General features: G+C 57.7%; 1 protein-coding gene across 1 annotated transcript in view; it reads left to right on the top strand.

The window, feature by feature from the left end:
* ZWILCH (zwilch kinetochore protein) overlaps window positions 1-25,847 on the top strand; it is a 38,015-nt gene extending 12,168 nt beyond the window's left edge. Inside the window, exons 7-17 of the mRNA XM_078880830.1 lie at window positions 499-570; window positions 1,359-1,452; window positions 8,237-8,286; window positions 10,808-10,916; window positions 12,150-12,229; window positions 12,892-13,081; window positions 14,078-14,106; window positions 15,284-15,420; window positions 20,709-20,804; window positions 23,502-23,608; window positions 24,323-25,847. Of these exons, the coding sequence (XP_078736956.1) occupies window positions 499-570; window positions 1,359-1,452; window positions 8,237-8,286; window positions 10,808-10,916; window positions 12,150-12,229; window positions 12,892-13,081; window positions 14,078-14,106; window positions 15,284-15,420; window positions 20,709-20,804; window positions 23,502-23,608; window positions 24,323-24,408 (1,050 nt within the window). The 3' untranslated portion in view covers window positions 24,409-25,847. The remainder of the gene's footprint in view (window positions 1-498; window positions 571-1,358; window positions 1,453-8,236; window positions 8,287-10,807; window positions 10,917-12,149; window positions 12,230-12,891; window positions 13,082-14,077; window positions 14,107-15,283; window positions 15,421-20,708; window positions 20,805-23,501; window positions 23,609-24,322) is intronic.
* The last annotated feature ends 201 nt before the right edge of the window (window positions 25,848-26,048 follow it).

The raw sequence follows: 26,048 nt of genomic DNA, 5'->3' as shown, positions 1-26,048 counted from the left end.
GTCTTGGGGCTCCCCTAGGTCGGCTCGGCCTCAAATGAGTACTTGGTGCAGTGTGTAAACATCGCCACTGGGGAGACAATGGTGGCTGGACATGTTGCTGGCCACCCACCCCCTCGTGTGCCGTGCCGGCCTTCATGGATGCTCACTAACAGCACTTGCCCCATGAGTCTGTTAGGGCTATAAGGGGCATCTTTGTCTTTGTATAGCGGCAACCAGAGTTTGATTCCTGCCCACGGCCAACACCAGCGACGGATTATAATCTCAACCTTTTCCGCTTGGTTGGGTTGGACTCAAACGAGTACCTGGTGCGGGGTGTTAAACATCAGCACTGGGGAGACAAAGGCGGCCGGGCGTCGTGGTCCTTGCCACACCACCCCCTCGTAGGCGCTCGCCACACCACCCCCTCGTAGGTGCGCGAGCAGCACTTGTCCCAACAGCCTGTGTGGGCTACACGGGGGGGGGTGGGATCTTTGTCTTTTGTGTGTGTGCGGTGGTCAGCTTCTGCGCGTGGAGCCCGGCGACCCCCGGAGCCCGGCCTTCTCTCTCTACCGCGAGCTCGACTTCCTGCTGGTGCGTGTGCGGGGGTGGTCATCAACAACAACAATACTCACAACAATACAAACATCGTCAACAACAACAATATTTATAGCGTGGTCGCAACACCAGTGACGATTATTTGAACCGGTCCTGGGCCTCCCCTAGGTCGACTCAGCCTCAAATGAGTTACCTGGTGGGGTGTGTGAACATCGCCCGCTCGTGCGCCGTGCCGGCCTTCATGGATGCTCGCTAACAGCACTTGCCCCATGAGTCTGTTCAGGCTACACGGGGATCTTTGCCTTCGGTAGCGTAGTGGGGAGCGCACTGCGCTACGAACCCGGCGACCCGAGTTTGATTCCCGCTCACGGCCAACACGAGTGACGATTAGTTTAACCGGTCCCGGGCCTCCCCTAGGTCAACTCGGCGTCAAATGAGTACCTGGTGCCGGTGTTTAAACCTCGAATACTCGGCTGGGCATGGTGCTGGCCACACGCCCCGGCCTTCATAGGTGCTCGCTAACAGCGCTTGTCCCAAAAGTCCGCTAAAGGCTATACGGGGGATCTTTGTCTTTGTGGGAGGCAGTGTGAGAGTGTGTGTGTATGGAGAGCGGTGGCACAGTGGTTAGCACAGTGCTACGTATGAGAATGTGTGTGTCCGAGTCTCTGCATGATTGTGTGTGGGTACCCCTGTGAGCGAGGACGTCAATGCGTCGGTACCCCTGTGAGTGAGGGACCCTGTGAGTGAGGACCCCTGTGTGTGCGTACCCCTGTGAGTGAGGACCCCTATGAGCGGGTGCCCCTGTGTGTGTGTGTGTGGGCTAGGCCCTGGCGCGAGGCCTGCGCACGGGGGAGATGGAGTGGCCCGAGGTGCTGGAGGCGCGGCCTGCGAGCGAAATCGTGGGCTCGCTGCTCGAAGGTCAGTAACAACAATACTAACATCGTCATCAGCCATAACAATACTAACATCGCCAACAACAACAATACTAACATCGTCATCAGCACCAACAACAACAATAACAACAATGTCTAACATCGTTATAAGCAACATCACGAACAACATAATCACGCAGCGATAGATCAACAAAACACCGATGCTAATATACGTCAACAACAACACCACCACTACTAACAACACCGACACCATCGCTTTGAACATCCACACCACCAATCATCGACAGCAACACCTCAACTGCTGCTGATAACACGAGCTTCAAAATCAGCACCATCACTACAACCACCACCATTATTACCGACACCACGGCCACCACTGCCATCACCACAACCGCCATCACCACAACCGCCATCACCACAATCATCACCGACACCACCGCCACCTCTGCCATCACCACACCTGCCAGTAGCCGCCACTCACCGCGAGGTGGCGCTGGCGTCACGGCCCAGCGCCTGGCCTGCACCTACCCAGTGATGTTAGGGCAGGGAGGGCGCGGGTGTCAGGTCTACGTGCACACCCATTACACCCATCACACACCCACCTACACACACACAGACAACCTCCTATACCCACACACCCACCTACACACAGACCCTCCCTCCTGTACACACACACACACCAACCTACACACACACAGACACCCTCCAAAACCCACACACCCACCTACACACAGACCCTCCCTCCTGTACACACACACACACACCAACCTACACACACACAGACACCCTCCAAAACCCACACACCCACCTACACACAGACCCTCTCTCCTGTACACACACACACACACCAACCTACACACACACAGACACCCTCCAAAACCCACACACCCACCTACACACAGACCCTCCCTCCTGTACACACACACACACACCAACCTACACACACACAGACAACCTCCTATACCCACACACCTACCTACACACAGACGCTCCCTCCTGTACACACACCTACACACACACACACCCTCCCTCCTGTACACACACAACAAACAAACAACCGCCATTCGCCACTAAGTGGTGGTGACGTCACCACGACGCTTGTGCCAGGCCATGTGCACCTTGAGGCCACGTGAGGTGTCGAACGCCCGCTGGCAGGAGGTCACGAGGCAGACCCAGCAGGTGCCACGGGTCGACTGACTGAGATGACTGAGATGACTGGCTGATGCACTACCTGCGCCCCCTACTGTGCCAACTTGCTGTGATTTAGCTACCCGGCGCTCCGCTCGTTGTTGTGAGCGTCGCTCCTCCACCCTCCGTTGTTTTTGGAGGGCGTCCTTCCCGAGCCTCCTCCACTGAGGCCGATCTTGACACCGCTGGTACCAGTCATGGGCAAGTCCACTCAGCTCCACGTCCTCCTGTACCACATCACTCCATCTCTTCTCTAGCCCGTTCCGCGCCCGTTTAGCCCCCTCGATCCGGCCGAACAAAAGCTGTATAGGCATGCGGTGGCTGGGCATGCGGGCTACATGACCCAGCCAACGCAGCCTTGCCTGCCGGACGAGCTCACCGATGAGATCTTTCAAGGATTTGTGAGCTCCTCACACAATCCAGCCTGGTTAAACCCAGGATGGATCGTAGGCAGGCCAGCCTAATGTTTCTAACCGGCGAAGATTCTCCATTAGGGGGGTCCATGTTTCGCAAGCGTAGAGAAGGGAGGGAATGACCGTGGCCGAGAAGACCTGAAGCTTCGTGCGGAGCAACAGACCAGGTAGCTTCCACACAGCATTACGCAACCGATGAAAAGATATTGCCGCTCGACTGATTCGGAGTGAGACATCTGCTGTTAAACCGGAGCCGGTCATGAGCACACTGCCCAGGTATGGGAAACTCTCCACAAATGCCCCATCACAGTTTGGGAGTTGTGGGGGTGGAGTGTCCAATGGTACAAAATACACAGGCAGGTGCTTAGTTTTGACGGGGCTGATGGTAAGGCCCCACCTCTTAATGGCACGCTCAAGTTTCAGCAGAAGCGTCTCAAACTCCTCCTGAATGAGCAGCAATTACCAAATCATCGGCAAACATAACGTGGTTGACTAATAGGGAGCCATCCCTTGACCGCACCCGGGCATCGATCTGCCTCCCATTATATCTGTACCAAATGGAAATTCCCCTGGTACAGCTATTGAAGGCTTCACGAACTACGTGGTAAAAATAGATGTTAAAAAATGTTGGAGCCAGAGGGACATCCCTGTCGCACCCCAAGGTGTACAGAGAATGGCTCTGACTCCCAGCCATGTAGTTTTACCCGGGCCCGCTCACCATCATGAAGGTCCTTAATGATCGTAAGCAGAGGGTCAGGGACTCCGAAAGCACGAAGAACAACCCAGAGCCCAGGCCTACTGATGGTATCTTAGGCCTTGACCAGGTCAATAAAGCAGAGATGTAGGTCTTGTTGGAATTCCCTACACCTCTGCTGTAGCAGACGGACGTAAAATTTAGCATCTGTGCAGGACCTCCCTTTCCTGAAACCGCATTGGGGCTCCGCAAGCCTCTCCTCAGCGTGCCTAGCAAGGCGATGTTGAATAATCCTTGCCAGGACCTTTCCTGGAATACTGAGGAGTGAGATGCCCCTGTAGTTGTTACAGTCTGTGCGGTTCCCCTTCTTAAAGAGGGGGACTACCAGGGCATCCTTCCAATCCTGCGGAACCCGTCCAGTGGTCCAGACTGTTATGATGTAATGCAGGGCAGTTTGTGCACAAACACCACCCTCCCTAAGCATTTCGCTTGGGAGATCATCTCTGCCCGGTGCCTTTCCTGGTCTCAGACTCTGGATCGCCTTTAGTACTTCCTCAACAGATGGCACCTCAGCCAGCCACTCATAGGGGGTGACTTCTTCCAATATTTGAGGCACCGCAGCCTCAGCAGGGTCAACCCCACTTTGTGCCATGATGTTTTCCTGGCTGAGGGATTTTCCCTCCCCCAGGACCTCAGAAATGCTCAGCAAATCTGCAAACCTGTTCCTGGGAGTCGGAGATTGGATCACCGTTTTTTCCCCTAATAATGGTAATAGGTGTGGCGCTGCAGGTTATTTTTTTGATGGAGTTAAATAGTGATTTGTGATCGCGGGCCACTGAGGCAGAATCCATCTCCTCAGCAACCCGTGACCACCACCCATCCTTGCAGCGCCTCACGGCTCTCCGAACCTCCTAGCAAAGGCTGCGGTAAGCCACCTCATTCTCTGACGTGGGATGCTGTAGACGATTAGAGTGGGCCTGTCGCTTTTTCTAAATCATTCTGAACACCTCCTCTGTTAGCCAGGGTCTCTGGGGAGGTCTGGACTGCGTACCCAAAAGCAGCCATTGCAGCTGTATGAGTCACAGTCCTAAACCTCGCCCATTTACCCTCGACATCAGGAGGAGTGGGGGACGATGCCAACCCCAGCCGCAAGCGATGATGAAATTCTCGCTTGCAACTTTCATCAGCTAACTGAGACCAGGCCACCTTAGGTTGGAATGGAGTCCTGGGTGTACACCCACCAACGGCGTGGAAGAATGGCAGGCGCATCTTACAGATGACTAGTCGATGGTCAGAGGGCAGATCAGCTCCACGGTAAGTCCTGGTGTCAAGGACATGGGCTCGCATCCGCTGGTCCGTCACTATGTAGTCCAGCAGATGTTCTTGTTTGGACCCGGCATGCATCCATGATGTGTGGATGCGCTGATGCCGGAACAGTGTGTTGGTAATTACAAGCCCATGGGCTGCACACACACCCACCTACACACACACACACAGAAACCCTCCTATACCCACACAACGACCTACACACACACACACCCTCCTCTACACATGCACCAACCTACACACACACATACACCCTTCTGTACACACACCCATGACACACCCTCACACGAAGACAAAGATCCAATGTAGCCTATGAACACACGCACACACCCTTCTATACACACACCCAATGCACCACCGCACAAACCCTCTTGTACATACACGCCCATCACACACACCCACCTACACACACACACCCATTACGCACCTGCGCACCCACCTATAAACACACACACCCATTACGCGCGTACACACACCCTCCTGCACACACACCAATTACACACACACACAACAACCACCATGTGACGTCGCCACGGGGCTCGTGCCAGGCTAGGTGCACTGTGAGGGCACGTAAATCGCCGAGGGTTCGCTGGCAGGAGGTCACGGGACGGACCCGTGTAACAATCGGCACTGGGGAGACAAAGGCGGCCGGTGCGCGCGTGGCCTTGTGCACACAACCACCCCCTCGTAGGCGCATCGTGCCGACAATTCGTACGCGCTGCTCGCCCACGGCACCTGCCGCGTAGGCTACACGGGGGACCTTCTTCAAGGTCACGACCGCAGGGTGGTCGCTGCGAGCGACGCCGTCGGCCGAGAGGCTCGCGCGCCGGTCGGTGGGGGAGGGGGCTGACCGTGCCTCCCACTCCACCGTCCGCGTGGCGAGCAGAGAAGCGCGGAGGAGAGCGCGGTGGGCGACGTGGGTGAGCCGCAGGGCGCCGGTGACGTCTCTCCCGGCCGAACCCAGTTTGACGGAGCAAGGGGAATGAACCCCCTCCCCTCTCCCTCCCATCCACCCCCTCGGGGAGCATAAACAACGACGGGCAGTTACTATGACTTGCCACACACACATCACACCACTACCACCACCACCACACCGTCACGCCACACACACCGCCACACCCACACGCCATACACAGCACCACACTGATACACCACACTGATACACCACACAAACCATCACACCATCACACCACCACATCGTCATGACATACACCCACCCACCATACACACCACACTGACACACTACACACTCCACCACACACCCGCCCACCACACACAGCACCACACAAACCATCACACCATCACACCACCACACACCCACCCACCACACCCCTCAGACACACCACACACCCCGCCACACACCCACCACACCCCCAATTACAACAACCGCCATTCGCCACTAAGTGGCGGTGACGTCACCACGCACCTTGAGGCCACGTGAAGTGTCGAACGCCCGCCGGCAGGAGGTCACGGGGCAGACCCAGATGCCACAGGTCGACTGACTGAGACGACTGGCTGATGCACCACCTGTGCCCCCTACTGTACCAACTTGCTGTGCTTTAATTCTAGATTAGAAGCTTTCGTGACTGCAAGGATTCATATTCTTCGGTTTTTTCGGTAAAGTCACGTAGGTAAAACATAAAAAATTAATAAAAGTAAAGTAAAATAAAAATCACGACGTTTCGGAGGCAACACAAGCTTCCGTCTTCAGGTGGAACCGTCACAGCCACGACAGCTGTATCAAGTAAATTAGAGATTGCAGGAGCTACCACTCCGTTTATATATGCTGTGCTTTAGCCACCCGGCGCTCCGCTCATTGTTGTGAGCATCGCTCCTTCGCCTTCCGTTGTTGTTGGAGGGCGACTGCCTCCAACTGCCCAGTAGCGTCCTTCACGAGCCTCCTCCACAGAGGCCGGTCTTGACACCGCTGGTACCAGTCATCGTCAAGTCCACTCAGCTCCACATCATCCTGTACCACATCATTCCATCTCTTCACCCCTCATACACACCAACAAACCACCACACCGTCACACTCACCCACCACACTCCCCATACACACCACCACACACCCACCCACCACAACCCCCATACGCACCACCGCATCAACACACCACACAAACCACCACACCATCACACAACGCACCCACCCACCACACTGACACACCACACCCAACACATGCACATTCACCCACCAAACACCGACCACACTACCAATTTCTTGGTTCTTTCGGTAAAGTCACGTAGAAGGGAAGTAATAAAATAATAAAAATAAAACATAATACAATTATTTTATTAATTCCCTTCTACGTGACTTTACCGAAAGAACCAAGAAGATGAATCCCTGCAGTCACGAAAGCTTTAAATCACACTACCATTATTTACTATTTTACATTTTTTCCAGGTAAGGCCCACTGAGCTACGTAGCTCCTTTTCAGAAGCGACCTGGCCACAAATGACAGCTCAACGAAGTGGCTTGTCACGTGGACATTTATAGCAGCCAAATGTTGATTCTAAATGTGGAGGGAAAACCCAGAGGTCCTACAGAAAATCAACACGACCACGGGGAAAATATGCAAACTCCAAGTATACATGCGTAGGGTCGGAATCTAACCCATAACCTCCTGTATATCTGGCAAGGTAGTTAACATTTCGCCCCACACACCTGTACACGCTGCACTCGCCCATATACACATCAGATACACCTACGCACATACACCACGTACCACCACCCCCACGCGCACGAATACACTACGCTCCATTGTCCTCATCCTTAACACTCCCCCACACACACACACACGGTCACACATATCCCCACATATCCCCACACCGCCCTACACACACATACCCCCCGTGTAGGCTTTGAGGCCGAGCATCTCCGAAGGCCGACGCGGCACACGAGAGGGTGGATGGCCAGCACCACCCCCCCCGGCCGCCTTTGTCTTCCCAGTGCTCATTTAAGGCCGAGTCGACCGCAGCGGAGGCCCAGGACCGGTTAAAATATCCTCTGCTGTTATCCTGGGGGGGAATCGGAACGCGTTTCGCCGGGTTCGTAGCGTGGTGCGCGAATCGCTGCGCCGCTGCACGGACACCCGTGCACAACCACCCACTTTACCGTGGGGGGGGTGGCGGTTCCCGTGCGTGAACCCCGTTGACCCTCGGCCGCCTGCCGCCTCTCTCCTCGTTCGCAGAGATGAAGAGCGGCCAGAACTTCCCACACACACCGGAGGTGACGGAGGAGGTAACGTGCTTACGGTACCGCAGCACACTCCGCGTTGGGGGGGCGTCGCACGCTCGCAGTTGTGTGCGCGCGTGTGTACCCTTGGTGTGCGTGTACCTGTGTGCGTGTACCTGTGTGCATGTACCTGTGTGCGTGTACCATTGGTGTGTGTACACCCTTGGTGTGCGTGTACCCTTGGTGTGCGTGTACCTGTGTGCGTGTACCTGTGTGCATGTACCTGTGTACGTGTACCCTTGGTGTGTGTGTGTGTGTACACCCTTGGTGTGCGTGTACCCTTGGTGTGCGTGTACCCTTGGTGTGCGTGTACCTGTGTGCGTGTACCTGTGTGCGTGTACCCTTGGTGTGTGTGTGTGTACACCCTTGGTGTGCGTGTACCTGTGTGCGTGTACCCTTGGTGTGTGTGTACCTGTGTGCGTGTACCTGTGTGCGTGTACCCTTGGTGTGTGTGTGTGTGTACACCCTTGGTGTGCGTGTACCTGTGTGCGTGTACCTGTGTGCGTGTACCCTTGGTGTGTGTGTGTGTACACCCTTGGTGTGCGTGTACCCGTGTGCGTGTACCCGTGTGCGTGTACCCTTGGTGTGTGTGTCTACACCCTTGGTGTGCGTGTACCTGTGTGCGTGTACCCTTGGTGTGTGTGTGTGTGTGTACACCCTTGGTGTGCGTGTACCTGTGTGCGTGTACCTGTGTGCGTGTACCCTTGGTGTGTGTGTGTACACCCTTGGTGTGCGTGTACCCTTGGTGTGTGTACACCCTTGGTGTGCGTGTACCTGTGTGTGTGTACCTGTGTGCGTGTACCCTTGGTGTGTGTGTGTGTACTCCCTTTGTGTGCGTGCACCCTTGGTGTGTGTGTACCTGTGTGCGTGTACCCTTGATGTGTGTGTACCCTAGGTGTGTGTGCGCGTGTGGGCGGTCCTCCCGCCAGCGCGCTTTCGACACTTCACGTGGCCTCAAAGTGCACCTAGCATGGCACAGGCGCCGTGGTGACGTCGCCGCCACTTAGTGGTGAACGCCGGTCGTTGTTGTGTTCGGCGGTGTGGGGAGTGGTGGCGCAGCGGTTAGGGCACCGCGTTACGGTACCCAGCCAACCGAGCTCGATTCCCGCTCGCAGCCAACACCGGTGGAGATTATCTGAAGCGGGCCTGGGGCTCCACTAGGTTGACTCGGCCTCAAATGAGTACCCAGTGTGGGCTGTAAACATATCAGCACTGGGGAGACAAAGGCGGCCGTGCGTGGTGCAGGCCACACCTCCCGCTTGTGAGCCGTGGCGGCCTTCACAGGTGGTGCTAGCTCGCAGCACTTGCCCCAACAGCCTGTTCAAGGCTAAACGTCGGGGGTCTTTGTCTGCCCTGCGTCAGCGTGTAACCCAGATAAATTTAAATTTATAAAAAGAGGGAAATTTGTGAAAATGTGTGTCCGAATTGTTTAGTGTACTTCCCGACATGCAACAAACTTGAAATTTGGCATGTGTGTAGCTTCCAGACTGTACACAATACAAAAAGTATAAAATATACTTTTGTATTTTGGGGTGGGGGCAATTATGGATATATTTTGCACGGCAAGTGAGCGGTGACGTCACATCCGTGATCCGTGATGTCACCCGCATGCGGCAGCGTCACGCAGTGTGCCTGCTGACGTCACGCACCCCCACCCTCCGCGTGGGCCGTGTGTTAATCCAAGACAAGAATCCAAGTCTCGGGCGAAGCCGGGTAGTAAAGCTCGTGGTTGTATAAAGCAGAGGGCAGCCTCACAGCAAGTTGGACCTGGGTTCGATTCCCGTCACTGGTGCTTTGCCGAGTTGTATGTTCTCTCCCCTTGTTCTGTGTGGGTTTCGTCCGGGTTATCCCATAGCTAAACCCACAAGCCCAGTGGAACTGGTGGGCTTGGCCAAACCACATTCCCGAATGGTAAAAAAAAAACAATCACTCAAATCGGGATTCATCTTCTTGGTTCTTTCGGTAAAATCACGTCGAAGGGAAGTAATAAAATAATTTTAAAAAACATAATAAAATAATTCTCACGACGTTTCGGCAACAACGCAAGCAGCCGTCCTCAGGTGAAGAACAGGTCTTTCAGAAAGACAGCGTCTGAATGGGTCTGTCTTTCTGACAGACCTGTTCTTCACCTGAGGACGGCTGCTTGGGTTGTGGCCGAAACGTCGTGAGAATTATTTTATTATGTTTTATTTTTATTATTTTATTACTTCCCTTCTACGTGACTTTACCGAAAGAACCAAGAAGATGAATCCCTGCAGTCACGAAAGCTTTCAATCGAAATCAAACCGGGATCTCGCACAACAGCGACATCGCCCCCCTCCTGCGGAAACTCGACAGTAACCCTCCCGACAAAGACTCCTGAGAGCGGAATCGTGGTAAATAATAATAATCATAAAGGTGCCCTAGCGATCGCGATCTCACGAGCGATGAGGAGTGGTGGCTGCGTGGTCACGAGCGGCGATGGCATCGACCCCCCCCCACCCACCCCAACGCGTGCCCGCGTGTCGTTTCCACGGCGATGAATCAGGAGTCGCGGGTGGGCAGCACTTCGGTGGACGCCATCATCCTGGCGTCTGCCGTGCCCAAGCGCAGCGACCTCGATTTCACCGAGCAGCTCTGGGTCAAGGTCAAGTCCGGTACGTGACCCCTGACTCCTTAACCCTGGCGGCCGGCAAACTGTACGACGCTGGTTGAGTGGCGCTGGAGGTAAATCTGGGCGGAATGGTCTCGTGCTGCCCAGAGCGACGTGGGTGGGAGTGCGCGTGAGTGTGCACGTGTGTGAGTGTGCGCGTGTGTGTGTGAGTGTGAGTGTGCGCGCGTGTGTGTGAGTGTGAGTGTGCGCGTGTGTGTGCGTGTGTGTGCGTGTGTGAGTGTGCGCGTGTGTGTGAGTGTGAGTGTGCGTGTGTGAGTGTGAGTGTGCGCGTGTGTGTGAGTGTGTGCGTGTGTGAGTGTGCGCGTGAGTGTGCGTGTGTGAGTGTGCGCGTGTGAGTGTGCGCGTGTGTGAGTGTGTGTATGTGAGTGTGCGTCTTGAGTGTGGAGCCAGCCGCATGTCCAGCCACCGAATGCCCAAGCGGGCTTACGTTTGACTGGATAGATGGCGCTAAATGGGCACGGCATGGTCTCGAGAAGAGATGGAGCTGATGGGGTACAGGAGGATCTGGAGTGGACTTCCCGATGGCCGTCACCAGCGGTGCCAAGATCGACCTCTGGAGGAGGCTCTTGAAGGACGCTACCGGGCAGTTAGAGGCATTTGCCCGCCAACAACCACGGAGGGCTGGGGAGCGACGTTCGCAACAACGAGCGGAGCGCCCGGCGGATAACACGCAGCGAAATGGCACAGTAGGATGCACAGGTGGTGCATCCGCAAGTCATCTCAGTCAGTCAACCCACGGCAGCTGGGTCTGTTCCGTGACCTCCTGCCGGCGAGCCTTCGACGCTTTATGTGCCCTCAAGGTGCACCTAGCCTGGCACGAGCACGGTGGTGATGTCACCACCACGTACTTGCGAAACAACGGCTGTTGCTGTTGTACTGAACAAAAGAATGATGGGTGGGAGTGGGAACGCGTTGGCGAGGTGTGGGAAGCTGTGGGTCCCAGGCTTTTGTGGGCTCGCCTTCCCCATCGGTGGGAGGCGTGGAATGGTGGCGGTGGTGTGGAGGCTTCTGGGACAGAGGCAAGGCTGATGAGTCGGATACCTCCTGTGCCTACTATGTGTGTTTTTTTATTTGTCTGTGATGCGTGTATGCTACGGCCTGTGATGTATGTTCAACTTCTTTCGCACCATACGTAGCTCATCGGAGGTGCGGCAATGACACGCGTGATGTGTGTGATGTCTATGTGCGCGTGCCTCCGTGCGTGCGTGTGCCACAGCCATGTCTGGCTACTCCGACTTGGTCAAGTGCCTCCGCCTGGTCCTGCAGAGCCTGGAGCGCGGCGACATCCAGCCGTGGGTCAGTCGCCCCCCCCCCCCCCTCTGCCTCTGTCTCTTGCACAAGGACAAAGATCCCCCGTGTAGCCTTCAACAAGCTCTCGGGGCAAGTGGCGTTAGCGATTAGCAGCACCTGTAGAGGCCGGCACGGCACGCAAGGGTGTGCGTGGCCAGCACCACGCCCAGCCTTTGTCTCCCCTGAGCTGTTGACACACCGCGTCAGGTACTCGTACAAGGCCGAATCGGCTAGTTCGGATATGCATCACTGGTGTTGGCTGTGAGCAGGAATGGAACTCGTGGATGCACGGTTCGTAGCGCAGTGCGCTAAACAGCCGCGGCACCACCCCCCCATCACTAACACACGCATACAACAGCTGCCTTTTTGCCACTAATTGGCAGTGATGTCACCACAGCGCCTGTGCCAGGCTAGGTGCACGTTGTGGCCTATACGTGAAGTGTGGAAGGCTCGCTGACGCAGGAGGTCACGGGACAGACCCAGGTGCCGCGGGTTGACTGAGCTGACCGACAGATGCGCACCGCCTGTGCTCCCTACTAGCCACTCGCACGCTGTCGCTCACACGCTTTCACTCGCACATACGCGATCACCCTTGACCCCTGCTGCTGCCCCCCCTTGACCCCTGCTGCACCTCGTGACCTCTGCTGACCTCCGCCCCCCCGCCCCAGACTCACCGCGACAGCGCGAGCCAGCTGAGCCGCGTGGTGCAGCGCTCTCTGGAGAGCGGCGGCGGCATCGGCGGCGCCGCGGCGGCGGCGGCGGTGGAGCCGGTGACGCTGGCGGGGCTGGCGCCCGTGCAGCTGCTGCTGGAGATCGGCCTGGAGAAGCTGCGCCGTGACTACATCCACTACTTCCTCGGTAGAGCCGCGGCCAGCGCCACACCGCCAGTCGCCGCGTGCGTCCGCCCGCCCGCTCCTTGCGGGGTTCTCAGTGGCGTGGCGTTAGGCAATGTCGCTGCTGCTGCCGCCGCTGCTGCTACCTCTGCTGCTGCTGCTGCTGCCGCTGCTGCTACCTCTGCTGCTGCCGCTGCTGCTGCTACTGTCTCTGCTGCTGCTGCTGCTGCCGCCGCTGCTGCTACCTCTGCTGCTGCTGCTGCTGCCGCTGCTGCCGCTGCTGCTACCGCTGCTGCTGCTGCTGCTGCTGCTGCTGCCGCCGCTGCTGCTACCGCTGCTGCTGCTGCTGCTGCTGCCGCTGCTGCCGCTGCTGCTACCGCTGCTGCTGCTGCTGCTGCTGCTGCCGCTGCTGCTACCGCTGCTGCTGCTGCCGCTGCTGCTACCTCTGCTGCTGTCTCTGCTGCCGCCGCTGCTGCTACCGCTGCTGCTGCTGCCGCTGCTGCTACCTCTGCTGCTGCCGCTGCTGCTGCTGCTGCTGCTGCTACTGCTGCTACCTCTGCTGCTGCCTCTGCTGCTGCCGCCGCTGCCGCTGCTGCTACCTCTGCTGCTGCCGCTGCTGCTACCTCTGCTGCTGCCGCTGCTGCTGCCGCTGCTGCTGCTGCCACTGCTGCTACCTCTGCTGCTGCTGCTGCCGCTGCTGCTGCTGTGCGTGACGCCAATCGAGTGGTTTGCAGGTCGCGTCCGAGCGATACGGACGTTGTGGCGCCAATGCCAGTCCCACTCTGTGTAGGTTTTATCTGTGGGAGGGAACCCATGCAGAGCAGGGAGAGAACGTACAAACGCTGCACCCGTCGCGTGTGACTCAAGTTGGGTGAAGTGCTTTTGGCGAGCTCCCGTGAAGGCCTGCACGACGCGCGAGGGGTGGGTGGGGGAAACCTTGGGCAGCGCCGAAGTCGTCTTTACGAGTCTGTGTTGTCTCGGCGAGTAATGTCCGTCTGTCTCTCTCTCTCCGTGTTCGCAGGACAAGAGCTGACCACTCTCAACTACCTGGTGCGTCGACATAGACAACAACAAACGACAACAACACTTTGGTCCGTTCCGATTGTGCCATGGTTATTGCCACGCCTGTCAACCCGTGCGGTTCACCCCGTACAGGGACATCGAGTTTTCAGGTCCATACGGCGTACAGCCGTTTCGATACGGGCCAAAGAAAATTAGTTTTTGTTTGTTGTTTCTTCCTCGCGATGGGACTTTGTGTAGGATGAACGTTGAGATTTATAAGGGCACCACGGGGTGACCAATACGGTCTGAGTTGGTCTGTAATAAGGAAGAACGCACTGATAAGGGGTTGACAGCTTACCGTGCTAACCGGAGGTGCGTTGATGATGCGTGTGCTGATGATGATGATGATGATTCTGGCTTAGCAATCATTGGAAGGACGTAATAAACCATTTCGATACACATTAGGGTGGGTAGAATAATACATAGTGTTATGTTGAAATGTATAAGGTATAGGGTGGTTTATAGTAATACAGTATATAATTTAATGTTGGGTTTATCTATGGCAGTATATAGTACGGTATATGCTCGTGTGATGTAAGAGAATAAAGTTTAGATGGAAGCATATTATATAATTTTTACGACGTAGAATTGTAATGTATTACTTGCTGTTAGTAACTCAGCTTATTGTAGAGTATAGTAAGTATACTGATGGTGCTATGCAGTTTATACTTTAGTTTTTTATGTAGTTTATACTTTAGTTTTCTACGTGGTTGTTTAGTAACTGCAGCTACATATCAATAACATTCCTTTCCTTTGTTAATGCTACTCCCTGCACCCCCCCTTGGTGCTGTTGATCCTGCATAATGCATGGGCATAATATGCCTTTGAAACCCCCCCCCGCCCACCTCCTACGCATTTTCCATGAATATGCTAAATTCCTCTTCATATGCACATTCTTTTTTGTTAAGGCGCTCTTCCACCTCCAACCCAGTTTATATATAAGCTCCTAGCTTGGTAGTGTCTCATTCTTCACCTGAAGACGGCTGCTTGCGTTGTAGCCGAAACGTCGTGAGAATTATTTCATTTTATTATGTTTTATTTTTATTATTTTATTACTTCCCTTCTACGTGACTTTACCGAAAGAACCAAGAAGATGATGATGCTGATGATGCTGCTGCTGATGATGCTGATGCTGCTGCTGATGATGGTGCCTCTGCTGGTGCAGGAGCACTATGTGTCGGGCTGGGGCGACGTGCAGGACCAGGTGCAGCGGCTGCACCAGCTGCACCACGCGCTCGAGCTGGTGGCCACCTACCGCTCCGTGCTGCACCCGCCGCACGAGCAGCTCTTCTCCCTCACCACGTGCGTGACGCACCCTCACTCAGCCTTACTCACCCTCACTCACACTCACTCACCCTCACTCACCCTTACTCAGCCTCACTCACCCTTACTCAGCCTCACTCACCCTCACTCACCCTCACTCACCCTCACTCAGCCTCACTCACCCTCACTCACCCTCACTCACCCTCACTCACCCTCACTCAGCCTCACTCACCCTCACTCACCCTCACCCACCTTCACTCACCCTCACTCATCCACCCTCACTCACCCTCACTCACCCTCACTCACCCTCACTCAGCCTCACTCACCCTCACTCACCCTCACCCACCTTCACTCACCCTCACTCATCCACCCTCACTCACCCTCACTCACCCTCACTCACCCTCACTCACCCTCACTCAGCCTCACTCACCCTCACTCACCCTCACCCACCTTCACTCACCCTCACTCATCCACCCTCACTCACCCTCACTCACCCTCACTCACCCTCACTCAGCCTCACTCACCCTCACTCACCCTCACCCACCTTCACTCACCCTCACTCATCCACCCTCACTCACCCTCACTCACCCTCACTCAGCCTCACTCACCCTCACTCACCCTCACTCACCCTTACTCAGCCTCACTCACCCTCACTCAGCCTCACTCACCCTCACTCATCCACCCTCACTCAGCCTCACTCACCCTCACTCACCCTTACTCAGCCTCACTCACCCTCACTCACCCTCACTCACCCTCACTCACCCTCACTCAGCCTCACTCACCCTCACTCACCCTCACTCACCCTCACCCACCTTCACTCACCCTCACTCATCCACCCTCACTCACCCTCACTCACCCTCACTCACCCTCACTCAGCCTCACTCACCCTCACTCACCCTCACCCACCTTCACTCACCCTCACTCATCCACCCTCACTCACCCTCACTCACCCTCACTCACCCTCACTCACCCTCACTCATCCACCCTCACTCACCCTCACTCACCCTCACTCACCCTCACTCAGCCTCACTCACCCTCACTCACCCTCACCCACCTTCACTCACCCTCACTCATCCACCCTCACTCACCCTCACTCACCCTCACTCAGCCTCACTCACCCTCACTCACCCTCACTCACCCTTACTCAGCCTCACTCACCCTCACTCAGCCTCACTCACCCTCACTCATCCACCCTCACTCAGCCTCACTCACCCTCACTCACCCTCACTCACCCTCACTCACCCTCACTCACCCTCACTCAGCCTCACTCACCCTCACTCACCCTCACTCAGCCTCACTCACCCTCACTCACCCTCACTCACACTCATCCACCTTCACTCACCCTCACTCATCCACCCTCACTCACCCTCACTCACCCTCACTCAGCCTCACTCACCCTCACTCACCCTTACTCACCCTCACTCACCCTCACTCACCCTCACTCAGCCTCACTCACCCTCACTCACACTCACCCACCTTCACTCACCCTCACTCACCCTTACTCACCCTCACTCACCCTCACTCAGCCTCACTCACCCTCACTCACCCTCACTCACCCTCACTCACCTTCACCTACCCACAGCCACCCACCCTCACCCACCCTCACCCACCCACCCTCACTCACCCACCCTCGCCCACCCTCACCCACCCCACCCACCCTCACTCACCCACCCTCACCCACCCTCACCCACCCTCACTCACCCACCCTCGCCCACCCTCACCCACCCCACCCACCCTCACTCACCCACCCTCACCCACCCACCCTCACTCACCCACCCTCGCCCACCCTCACCCACCCCACCCACCCTCACTCACCCACCCTCACCCACCCTCACCCACCCACCCTCACCCACCCTCACTCACCCACCCTCGCCCACCCTCACCCACCCCACCCACCCTCACTCACCCACCCTCACCCACCCTCATTCACCCACCCTCACTCACCCTCGCTCACCCACCCTCGCTCACCCACCCTCGCTCACTCACCCTCACTCACCCACCTTCACTCACTCACCCACCCTCACTCACCCACTCTCACTCACCCACCCACCCTCACTCACCCTCACTCACCCACCTTCACTCACTCACCCACCCTCACTCACCCACCCTCACCCACCCTCACCCACCCACCCACCCTCACCCACCCTCACTCACCCACCCTCACTCACCCACCCTCACCCAGCCTCACTCACCCACCCTCACCCACCCTCACTCACCCACCCTCACCCAACCACCCTCACCCTCACTCACCCACCCTCACTCACCCACCCTCACCCACCCTCACCCACCCTCACCCACCCTCACCCACCCTCACTCACCCACCCTCACCCACCCACCCTCACTCACTCACCCACCCTCACCCACCCACCCTCACTCACCCACCCTCACTCACCCACCCTCACCCACCCTCACTCACCCACCCTCACCCACCCTCACTCACTCACCCACCCTCACCCACCCACCCTCACCCACCCACCCTCACACAGCCTCACTCACCCACCCTCACCCACCCTCACTCACCCACCCTCACCCACCCACCCTCACTCAACCACCCTCACTCACCCACCCTCACCCACCCTCACTCACCCACCCTCACCCACCCTCGCTCACCCACCCTCGCTCACCCACCCTCGCTCACTCACCCTCACTCACCCACCTTCACTCACTCACCCACCCTCACTCACCCACTCTCACTCACCCACCCACCCTCACTCACCCTCACTCACCCACCTTCACTCACACACCCACCCTCACTCACTCACCCTCACCCACCTTCACTCACCCTCACTCATCCACCCTCACTCACCCTCACTCACCCTCACTCAGCCTCACTCACCCTCACTCACCCTCACTCACCCTTACTCAGCCTCACTCACCCTCACTCAGCCTCACTCACCCTCACTCATCCACCCTCACTCAGCCTCACTCACCCTCACTCACCCTTACTCACCCTCACTCACCCTCACTCACCCTCACTCACCCTCACTCAGCCTCACTCAGCCTCACTCACCCTCACTCACCCTCACTCACCCTCACTCAGCCTCACTCACCCTCACTCACCCTCACTCACCCTCACTTACCCTCACTCACCCTCACTCACCCTCACTCAGCCTCACTCACCCTCACTCACCCTCACTCACACTCATCCACCTTCACTCACCCTCACTCATCCACCCTCACTCACCCTCACTCACCCTCACTCACCCTCACTCAGCCTCACTCACCCTCACTCACCCTTACTCACCCTCACTCACCCTCACTCACCCTCACTCAGCCTCACTCACCCTCACTCACACTCACCCACCTTCACTCACCCTCACTCACCCTTACTCACCCTCACTCACCCTCACTCAGCCTCACTCACCCTCACTCACCCTCACTCACCCTCACTCACTCACCCACCTTCACCTACCCACAGCCACCCACCCTCACCCACCCTCACCCACCCACCCTCACTCACCCACCCTCGCCCACCCTCACCCACCCCACCCACCCTCACTCACCCACCCTCACCCACCCTCACCCACCCTCACTCACCCACCCTCGCCCACCCTCACCCACCCCACCCACCCTCACTCACCCACCCTCACCCACCCACCCTCACTCACCCACCCTCGCCCACCCTCACCCACCCCACCCACCCTCACTCACCCACCCTCACCCACCCTCACCCACCCACCCTCACCCACCCTCACTCACCCACCCTCGCCCACCCTCACCCACCCCACCCACCCTCACTCACCCACCCTCACCCACCCTCATTCACCCACCCTCACTCACCCTCGCTCACCCACCCTCGCTCACCCACCCTCGCTCACTCACCCTCACTCACCCACCTTCACTCACTCACCCACCCTCACTCACCCACTCTCACTCACCCACCCACCCTCACTCACCCACCCTCACCCACCCTCACCCACCCACCCACCCTCACCCACCCTCACTCACCCACCCTCACTCACCCACCCTCACCCAGCCTCACTCACCCACCCTCACCCACCCTCACTCACCCACCCTCACCCAACCACCCTCACCCTCACTCACCCACCCTCACTCACCCACCCTCACCCACCCTCACCCACCCTCACTCACCCACCCTCACCCACCCACCCTCACTCACTCACCCACCCTCACCCACCCACCCTCACTCACCCACCCTCACTCACCCACCCTCACCCACCCTCACTCACCCACCCTCACCCACCCTCACTCACTCACCCACCCTCACCCACCCACCCTCACCCACCCACCCTCACACAGCCTCACTCACCCACCCTCACCCACCCTCACTCACCCACCCTCACCCACCCACCCTCACTCAACCACCCTCACTCACCCACCCTCACCCACCCTCACTCACCCACCCTCACCCATCCTCGCTCACCCACCCTCGCTCACCCACCCTCGCTCACTCACCCTCACTCACCCACCTTCACTCACTCACCCACCCTCACTCACCCACTCTCACTCACCCACCCACCCTCACTCACCCTCACTCACCCACCTTCACTCACTCACCCACCCTCACTCACCCACCCACACCCACCCTCACCCACCCACCCACCCTCACCCACCCTCACTCACCCACCCTCACTCACCCACCCTCACCCAGCCTCACTCACCCACCCTCACCCACCCTCACTCACCCACCCTCACCCAACCACCCTCACCCTCACTCACCCACCCTCACTCACCCACCCTCACCCACCCTCACCCACCCTCACCCACCCTCACCCACCCTCAATCACTCACCCTCACCCACCCACCCTCACTCACTCACCCACCCTCACCCACCCACCCTCACTCACCCACCCTCACTCACCCACCCTCACCCACCCTCACTCACCCACCCTCACCCACCCTCACTCACTCACCCACCCTCACCCACCCACCCTCACCCACCCACCCTCACACAGCCTCACTCACCCACCCTCACCCACCCTCACTCACCCACCCTCACCCACCCACCCTCACTCAACCACCCTCACTCACCCACCCTCACCCACCCTCACTCACCCACCCTCACCCACCCTCACTCACCCACCCTCACCCACCCACCCTCACCCAGCCTCACTCACCCATCCTCACCCACCCACCCTCACCCACCCTCACCCACCCACCCTCACCCACCCTCACCCACCCTCTCCTACCCTCACCAACCCTCACTCACTCACCCTCACTCACCTGACCTCACCTGACCTGTCCCTCCATGCCCATCACCTGCTCTCCTTGACCCCACAAGTGCTGACCTGCCCCTCAACTGTCCTTCTCCCCGTGCCCCCCATTCCCCCCCGTGTCCCCCTGTGCCCCCCCCCCCCCGTGCCCAGGATGGTTCTGCAGTATTACCGTGACCACGCGCTGGACCCCGTGCGCTGCTTCCACCTCGCGATCAACCCCTCCACCGTGCGCCAGCTGCTGCACGCGTAAGCGAGCCGCAGCCACGCTCACCACCCACGCTCACCACGCTCACCACGCACGCTCACCACGCACGCTCACCACCCACGCTCACCACCCACGCTCACCACCCACGCTCACCACCCACGCTCACCACTCACGCTCACCACCCACTCTCACCACCCACGCTCACCACGCACGCTCACCACCCACGCTCACCACTCACGCTCACCACCCACTCTCACCACCCACGCTCACCACGCACGCTCACCACCCACGCTCACCACTCACGCTCACCACCCACTCTCACCACCCACGCTCACCACCCACGCTCACCACCCACGCTCACCACCCACGCTCACCATTCACGCTCACCACCCACACTCACCACCCACACTCACCACGCACGCTCACCACGCACGCTCACCACCCACGCTCACCACCCACGCTCACCACCCACGCTCACCACCCACGCTCACCACTCACGCTCACCACCCACTCTCACCACCCACGCTCACCACGCACGCTCACCACCCACGCTCACCACCCACGCTCACCACCCACGCTCACCATTCACGCTCACCACCCACACTCACCACCCACACTCACCACGCACGCTCACCATGCACGTTCACCACCCACGCTCACCACCCACGCTCACCACCCACACTCACCACGCACGCTCACCACGCACGTTCACCACCCACGCTCACCACCCACACTCACCACGCACGCTCACCACTCACGCTCACAACCCACACTCACCACCCACGCTCACCACCCACACTCACCACCCACACTCACCACCCACACTCACCACGCACGTTCACCACCCACGCTCACCACCCACACTCGCCACCCACGCTCGCCACCTACGCTCACCACTCACGCTCACCACTCACGCTCACAACCCACACTCACCACCCACGCTCACCACCCACACTCACCACGTTCACCACCCACGCTCACAACTCACGCTCACCACCCATGCTCACCACCCACACTCACCACCCACACTCACCACGCACGCTCACCACCCACACTCACCACGCACGCTCACCACCCACGCTCACCACCCACGCTCACCACCCACACTCACTACTCACGCTCACCACTCACGCTCACCACCCACACTCACCACCCACACTCACCACCCACACTCACCACCCACGCTCACTACCCACGCTCACCACTCACGCTCACCACCCACGCTCACCACCCACACTCACCACCCACGCTCACCACCCACGCTCACCACTCACGCTCACCACTCACGCTCACCACCCACACTCACCACCCACGCTCACCACCCACGCTCACCACTCACGCTCACCACCCACGCTCACCACCCACGCTCACCACCCACGCTCACCACCCACGCTCACCACTCACGCTCACCACTCACGCTCACCACTCACGCTCACCACCCACGCTCACCACCCACGCTCACCACTCACGCTCACCACCCACGCTCACCACTCACGCTCACCACCCACGCTCACCACTCACGCTCACCACCCACGCTCACCACCCACGCTCACTACCCACGCTCACCACTCACGCTCACCACTCACGCTCACCACCCACGCTCACCACCCACGCTCACCACCCACGCTCACCACTCACGCTCACCACCCACGCTCACCACCCACACTCACCACCCACACTCACCACCCACGCTCACCACCCACGCTCACCACTCACGCTCACTACCCACGCTCACCACTCACGCTCACCACCCACGCTCACCACCCATGCTCACCCATGCTCGCCGCCACTCACCAACACTCACCAATGCTATCAATTCTCTTTAGCACTCACCGATGCTCCCACTCACCGACACACGCACTCGCCAACACGACCAGGCACGCTCTGCCACTCACCAATTCTCAAATAACATGCGCCAACATTCACCATCTCTCACCAACATATCCTCCTCTGACTATCACTCCCCACCACTCCCCACCACTCACCATGTCTCTACTCCTCCCCGTGTCTCTCCACGACTCTACCACTACCCCCACAACACTACCACTCACCACCAAAGTGCACCTAGCCTGGCACATGCGCCGTGGTGACGTCACTGCCACTTAGTGGCGAAAGGCGGCCGTTGTTATTGTTGTTGTTATGGTGCAGAATCAAAGCGATGCTCGCAACAGCGAGCGGAGCGCCGGACGGCTAAAACGCAGTGAGGTTTCAGTTTCATGTATTAGGTATAGCCCTGTGAGTCATTCGGCTCTTGACTCGGGTGCAACCGCAACAAACAAAAAACAAAAACATGAACAAGAAAACATCTTGAAGTGACTATGTGACTACGCGCAAACAGAAAAATCCAGGAAAAAACCGCAAAGTCTTCCACAGTGGTTGGGCACAGGCGGTGCAGCTGCCGGTCATCTCGCTCGGTCAGCCCATGGCACCTGGGGTCTGACCTGTGACCTCCAGCACCTAGCCTGGCACAGCAGTCAACCCATGGCACCTGGGTCTATCCCGCGACCTTCTGTCAGCAGCCATAGCTTTCGACAATTCAAATGGACGGCCTCTAAGTGCACCTAGCCCGGCACGTACGCCGTTGGCTACGTCGCCCCCGCCGTCGTTGTAGCTGTTGTTGTTGTTGCCGCTGTCGTGGTTGTTGTCGTTGTTGCGGCGAGCGTCTCGTCACGTGGCTTGCGCGACGTGTCGTCCGTCTGCGTGGCCGTGTGACGTCGTCAACGGATGCTCCGGAGCAGCGAGCAGCCAGTGGTGTGGCGCGTGGTGGTGGCGAGCGGCCAGGGCGCTGGGGAGGCCCGCAGCGTGTGGATGATGTCGACCAAGCCGCCCGGCAAACACCACGCTGGTACGGCCGACGGCCCCCCCCCCCGCCGGCCACCTCCTCCCACGCACCGGCGTTCGGCTCTGTTGCGTGTCATTCCAGCTGTGTTGTTGCGTTGTTTCGTTGTGTTGTTGCGTTGTGTGTTATTGCAGCTGTGTTGTTGCGTTGTGTGTCATCCCAGCTGTGTTGTTGCGTTGTGTTGTTGCATTGTGTGTAATTCCGGCAGTGTTGTTGCGTTGTGTATTATCCCAGCTGTGTTGTTGCGTTGTGTGTTATTGCAGCTGTGTTGTTGCGTTGTGTTGTTGCGTTGTGTGTCATCCCAGCTGTGTTGTTGCGTTGTGTGTCATCCCAGCTGTGTTGTTGCGTTGTGTTGTTGCGTTGTGTGTCATCCCAGCTATGTTGTTGCGTTGTGTCATTCCGGCAGTGTTGTTGTGTTGCGTGTCATTCCAGCTGTGTTGTTGTGTTGTGTGTCATTCCAGCTGTGTTGTTGAGTTGTGTGTCATTCCGGCTGTGTTGTCCCTTCTGAATGATTAAGCTGTCTTGCTCCGACTGTGTTCTGTTTGTCTTGTACCGGCCGCGCTGTCGTCGTTCCGGCCGCGCCGTCGTCGTTCTGGCAGCGACGCTGATGCCCGCTACTGCTGCTACTGCTGCTGCTGCGTTCTCCCTGCTGCTGCTACTGCTGCTACTGCTGCTGCTACTGCTGCTGCTACTGCTGCTGCTGCGTTCTCCCTGCTGCAGACGCTGCCCTGGGGACCGGCGAGGAGAGCGAGGAGCCGCACTGCTACGTCACGCACTTCGGGTGCACGCACGTCCTGTTCTCATAGCGCTCCCTCCCAAACACTCGGCTCCTCCCACAAACAGCTGGCTCCTCCCACAAACACCTGGCTCCTCCCACAAACACCTGGCTCTTCCCACAAACACTCGGCTCCTCCCACGAACACTCGCCTTCCTCTGAAACACCCGGCCCCTCCTACAAACACCTGGCCCCTCCCACAAACACCTGGCCCCTCCCACAAACACCCAGCTCCTCCCACAAACACTCAGCTCCTCCTACAAACACCTGGCCCCTCCCACAAACACCCGGCCCCTCCCACAAACACCCAGCTCCTCCCACAAACACCCGGCCCCTCCTACAAACACTTGGCCCCTCCCACAAACACTCAGCTCCTCCCACAAACACTGGGTTTCTCTTACTTTAAACACTCGTGATTAAACGGGGTTCCCCAGTGTAAATGTAATGATGGTCTCAGGCCGGCCTTCACTTAAACACACAGAGACCCACAGACTCGCACACAAACCGATAGACTCATACAGAGACCCACAGACTCACATACATCCACAGGTCTACACAGAGACCCATAGTTTCACATACATCCACAGGTTTACACAGAGACCCACAGACTCGCACACAAACCTATAGACTCGTACAGAGACCCACAGACTCACATACATCCACAGGTCTACACAGAGACCCATAGTTCCGCATACATCCACAGGTTTACACAGAGAGACCCACAGACTCGCACACAAACCTATAGACTCGTACAGAGACCCACAGACTCACATACATCCACAGGTTTACACAGAGACCCATAGGCTCACATACATCCACAGGTCTACACAGAGACCCATAGGCTCACATACATCCACAGGTCTACACAGAGACCCATAGGCTCACATACATCCACAGGTCTACACAGAGACCCATAGGCTCACATACATCCACAGGTCTACACAGAGACCCATAGGCTCAATATGCACGCACATGTACTCGATGGTCTCGGCACATTAACAAACGACTGTACGTGTAACGACGCCATCTCGTTAAATGCGGTTTTGCACTTAGATTTTGTTGAATTCCAGCGTTGGGAATTAAAATATCGATCTATCGCATTCGACCATCACGCGGAGAATATTCCTCTCTGTGGTTAGAGAAGTGCTGCCCCCACCCCCCCCCCCCGACTGTGTAGGCCAGAGGGTCGCTTGGTGATGAAGGGATCTCAGACGTAGCTCTGGGATGTCCGCTTCCGTGGGCTCCGTTCTCCAACGCGGGGGGGGGGGGGGAGGGGGGTTGTGTGGCGCTGCCCTGCGAGGTCGGAATGGAAAAGATTTCTCGCAGACTTTTCTTAATGACTTCTGAATTCAAATATATGTGAATTAAATATTTAATCCCACGGGCGCGGAGAGATGTTCTGATCCAGACGGAAGGTCACACGAACCTCCGCGTTTAACGTCGCGGCCAATGCCCATTAAAACTGATTTGCACGGGATGGCGATGTGCGCGTGTTTTGGTGAAGTATGCAGTGCCGGAGTAAGTTAGTGCGGGGCCTGTAGCATATGTAAAAACATTTTTTTACCACAAATACTAAAACACAAATTTGTGACTTGCATAGTAAAGTAATTGTATTTTTTCATTTGCTAAACCAGCCAGATAATACGACAAATCGCTCACCTTAAACACCCA

The sequence above is a fragment of the Lampetra fluviatilis genome, chromosome 59, assembly GCF_964198595.1.
Source record: "Lampetra fluviatilis chromosome 59, kcLamFluv1.1, whole genome shotgun sequence".
Lineage (NCBI taxonomy): Eukaryota > Metazoa > Chordata > Hyperoartia > Petromyzontiformes > Petromyzontidae > Lampetra > Lampetra fluviatilis.
The sequence above is the reverse complement of the archived record's forward strand: the minus strand, read 5'-3'. Positions and strand labels throughout refer to the sequence as shown.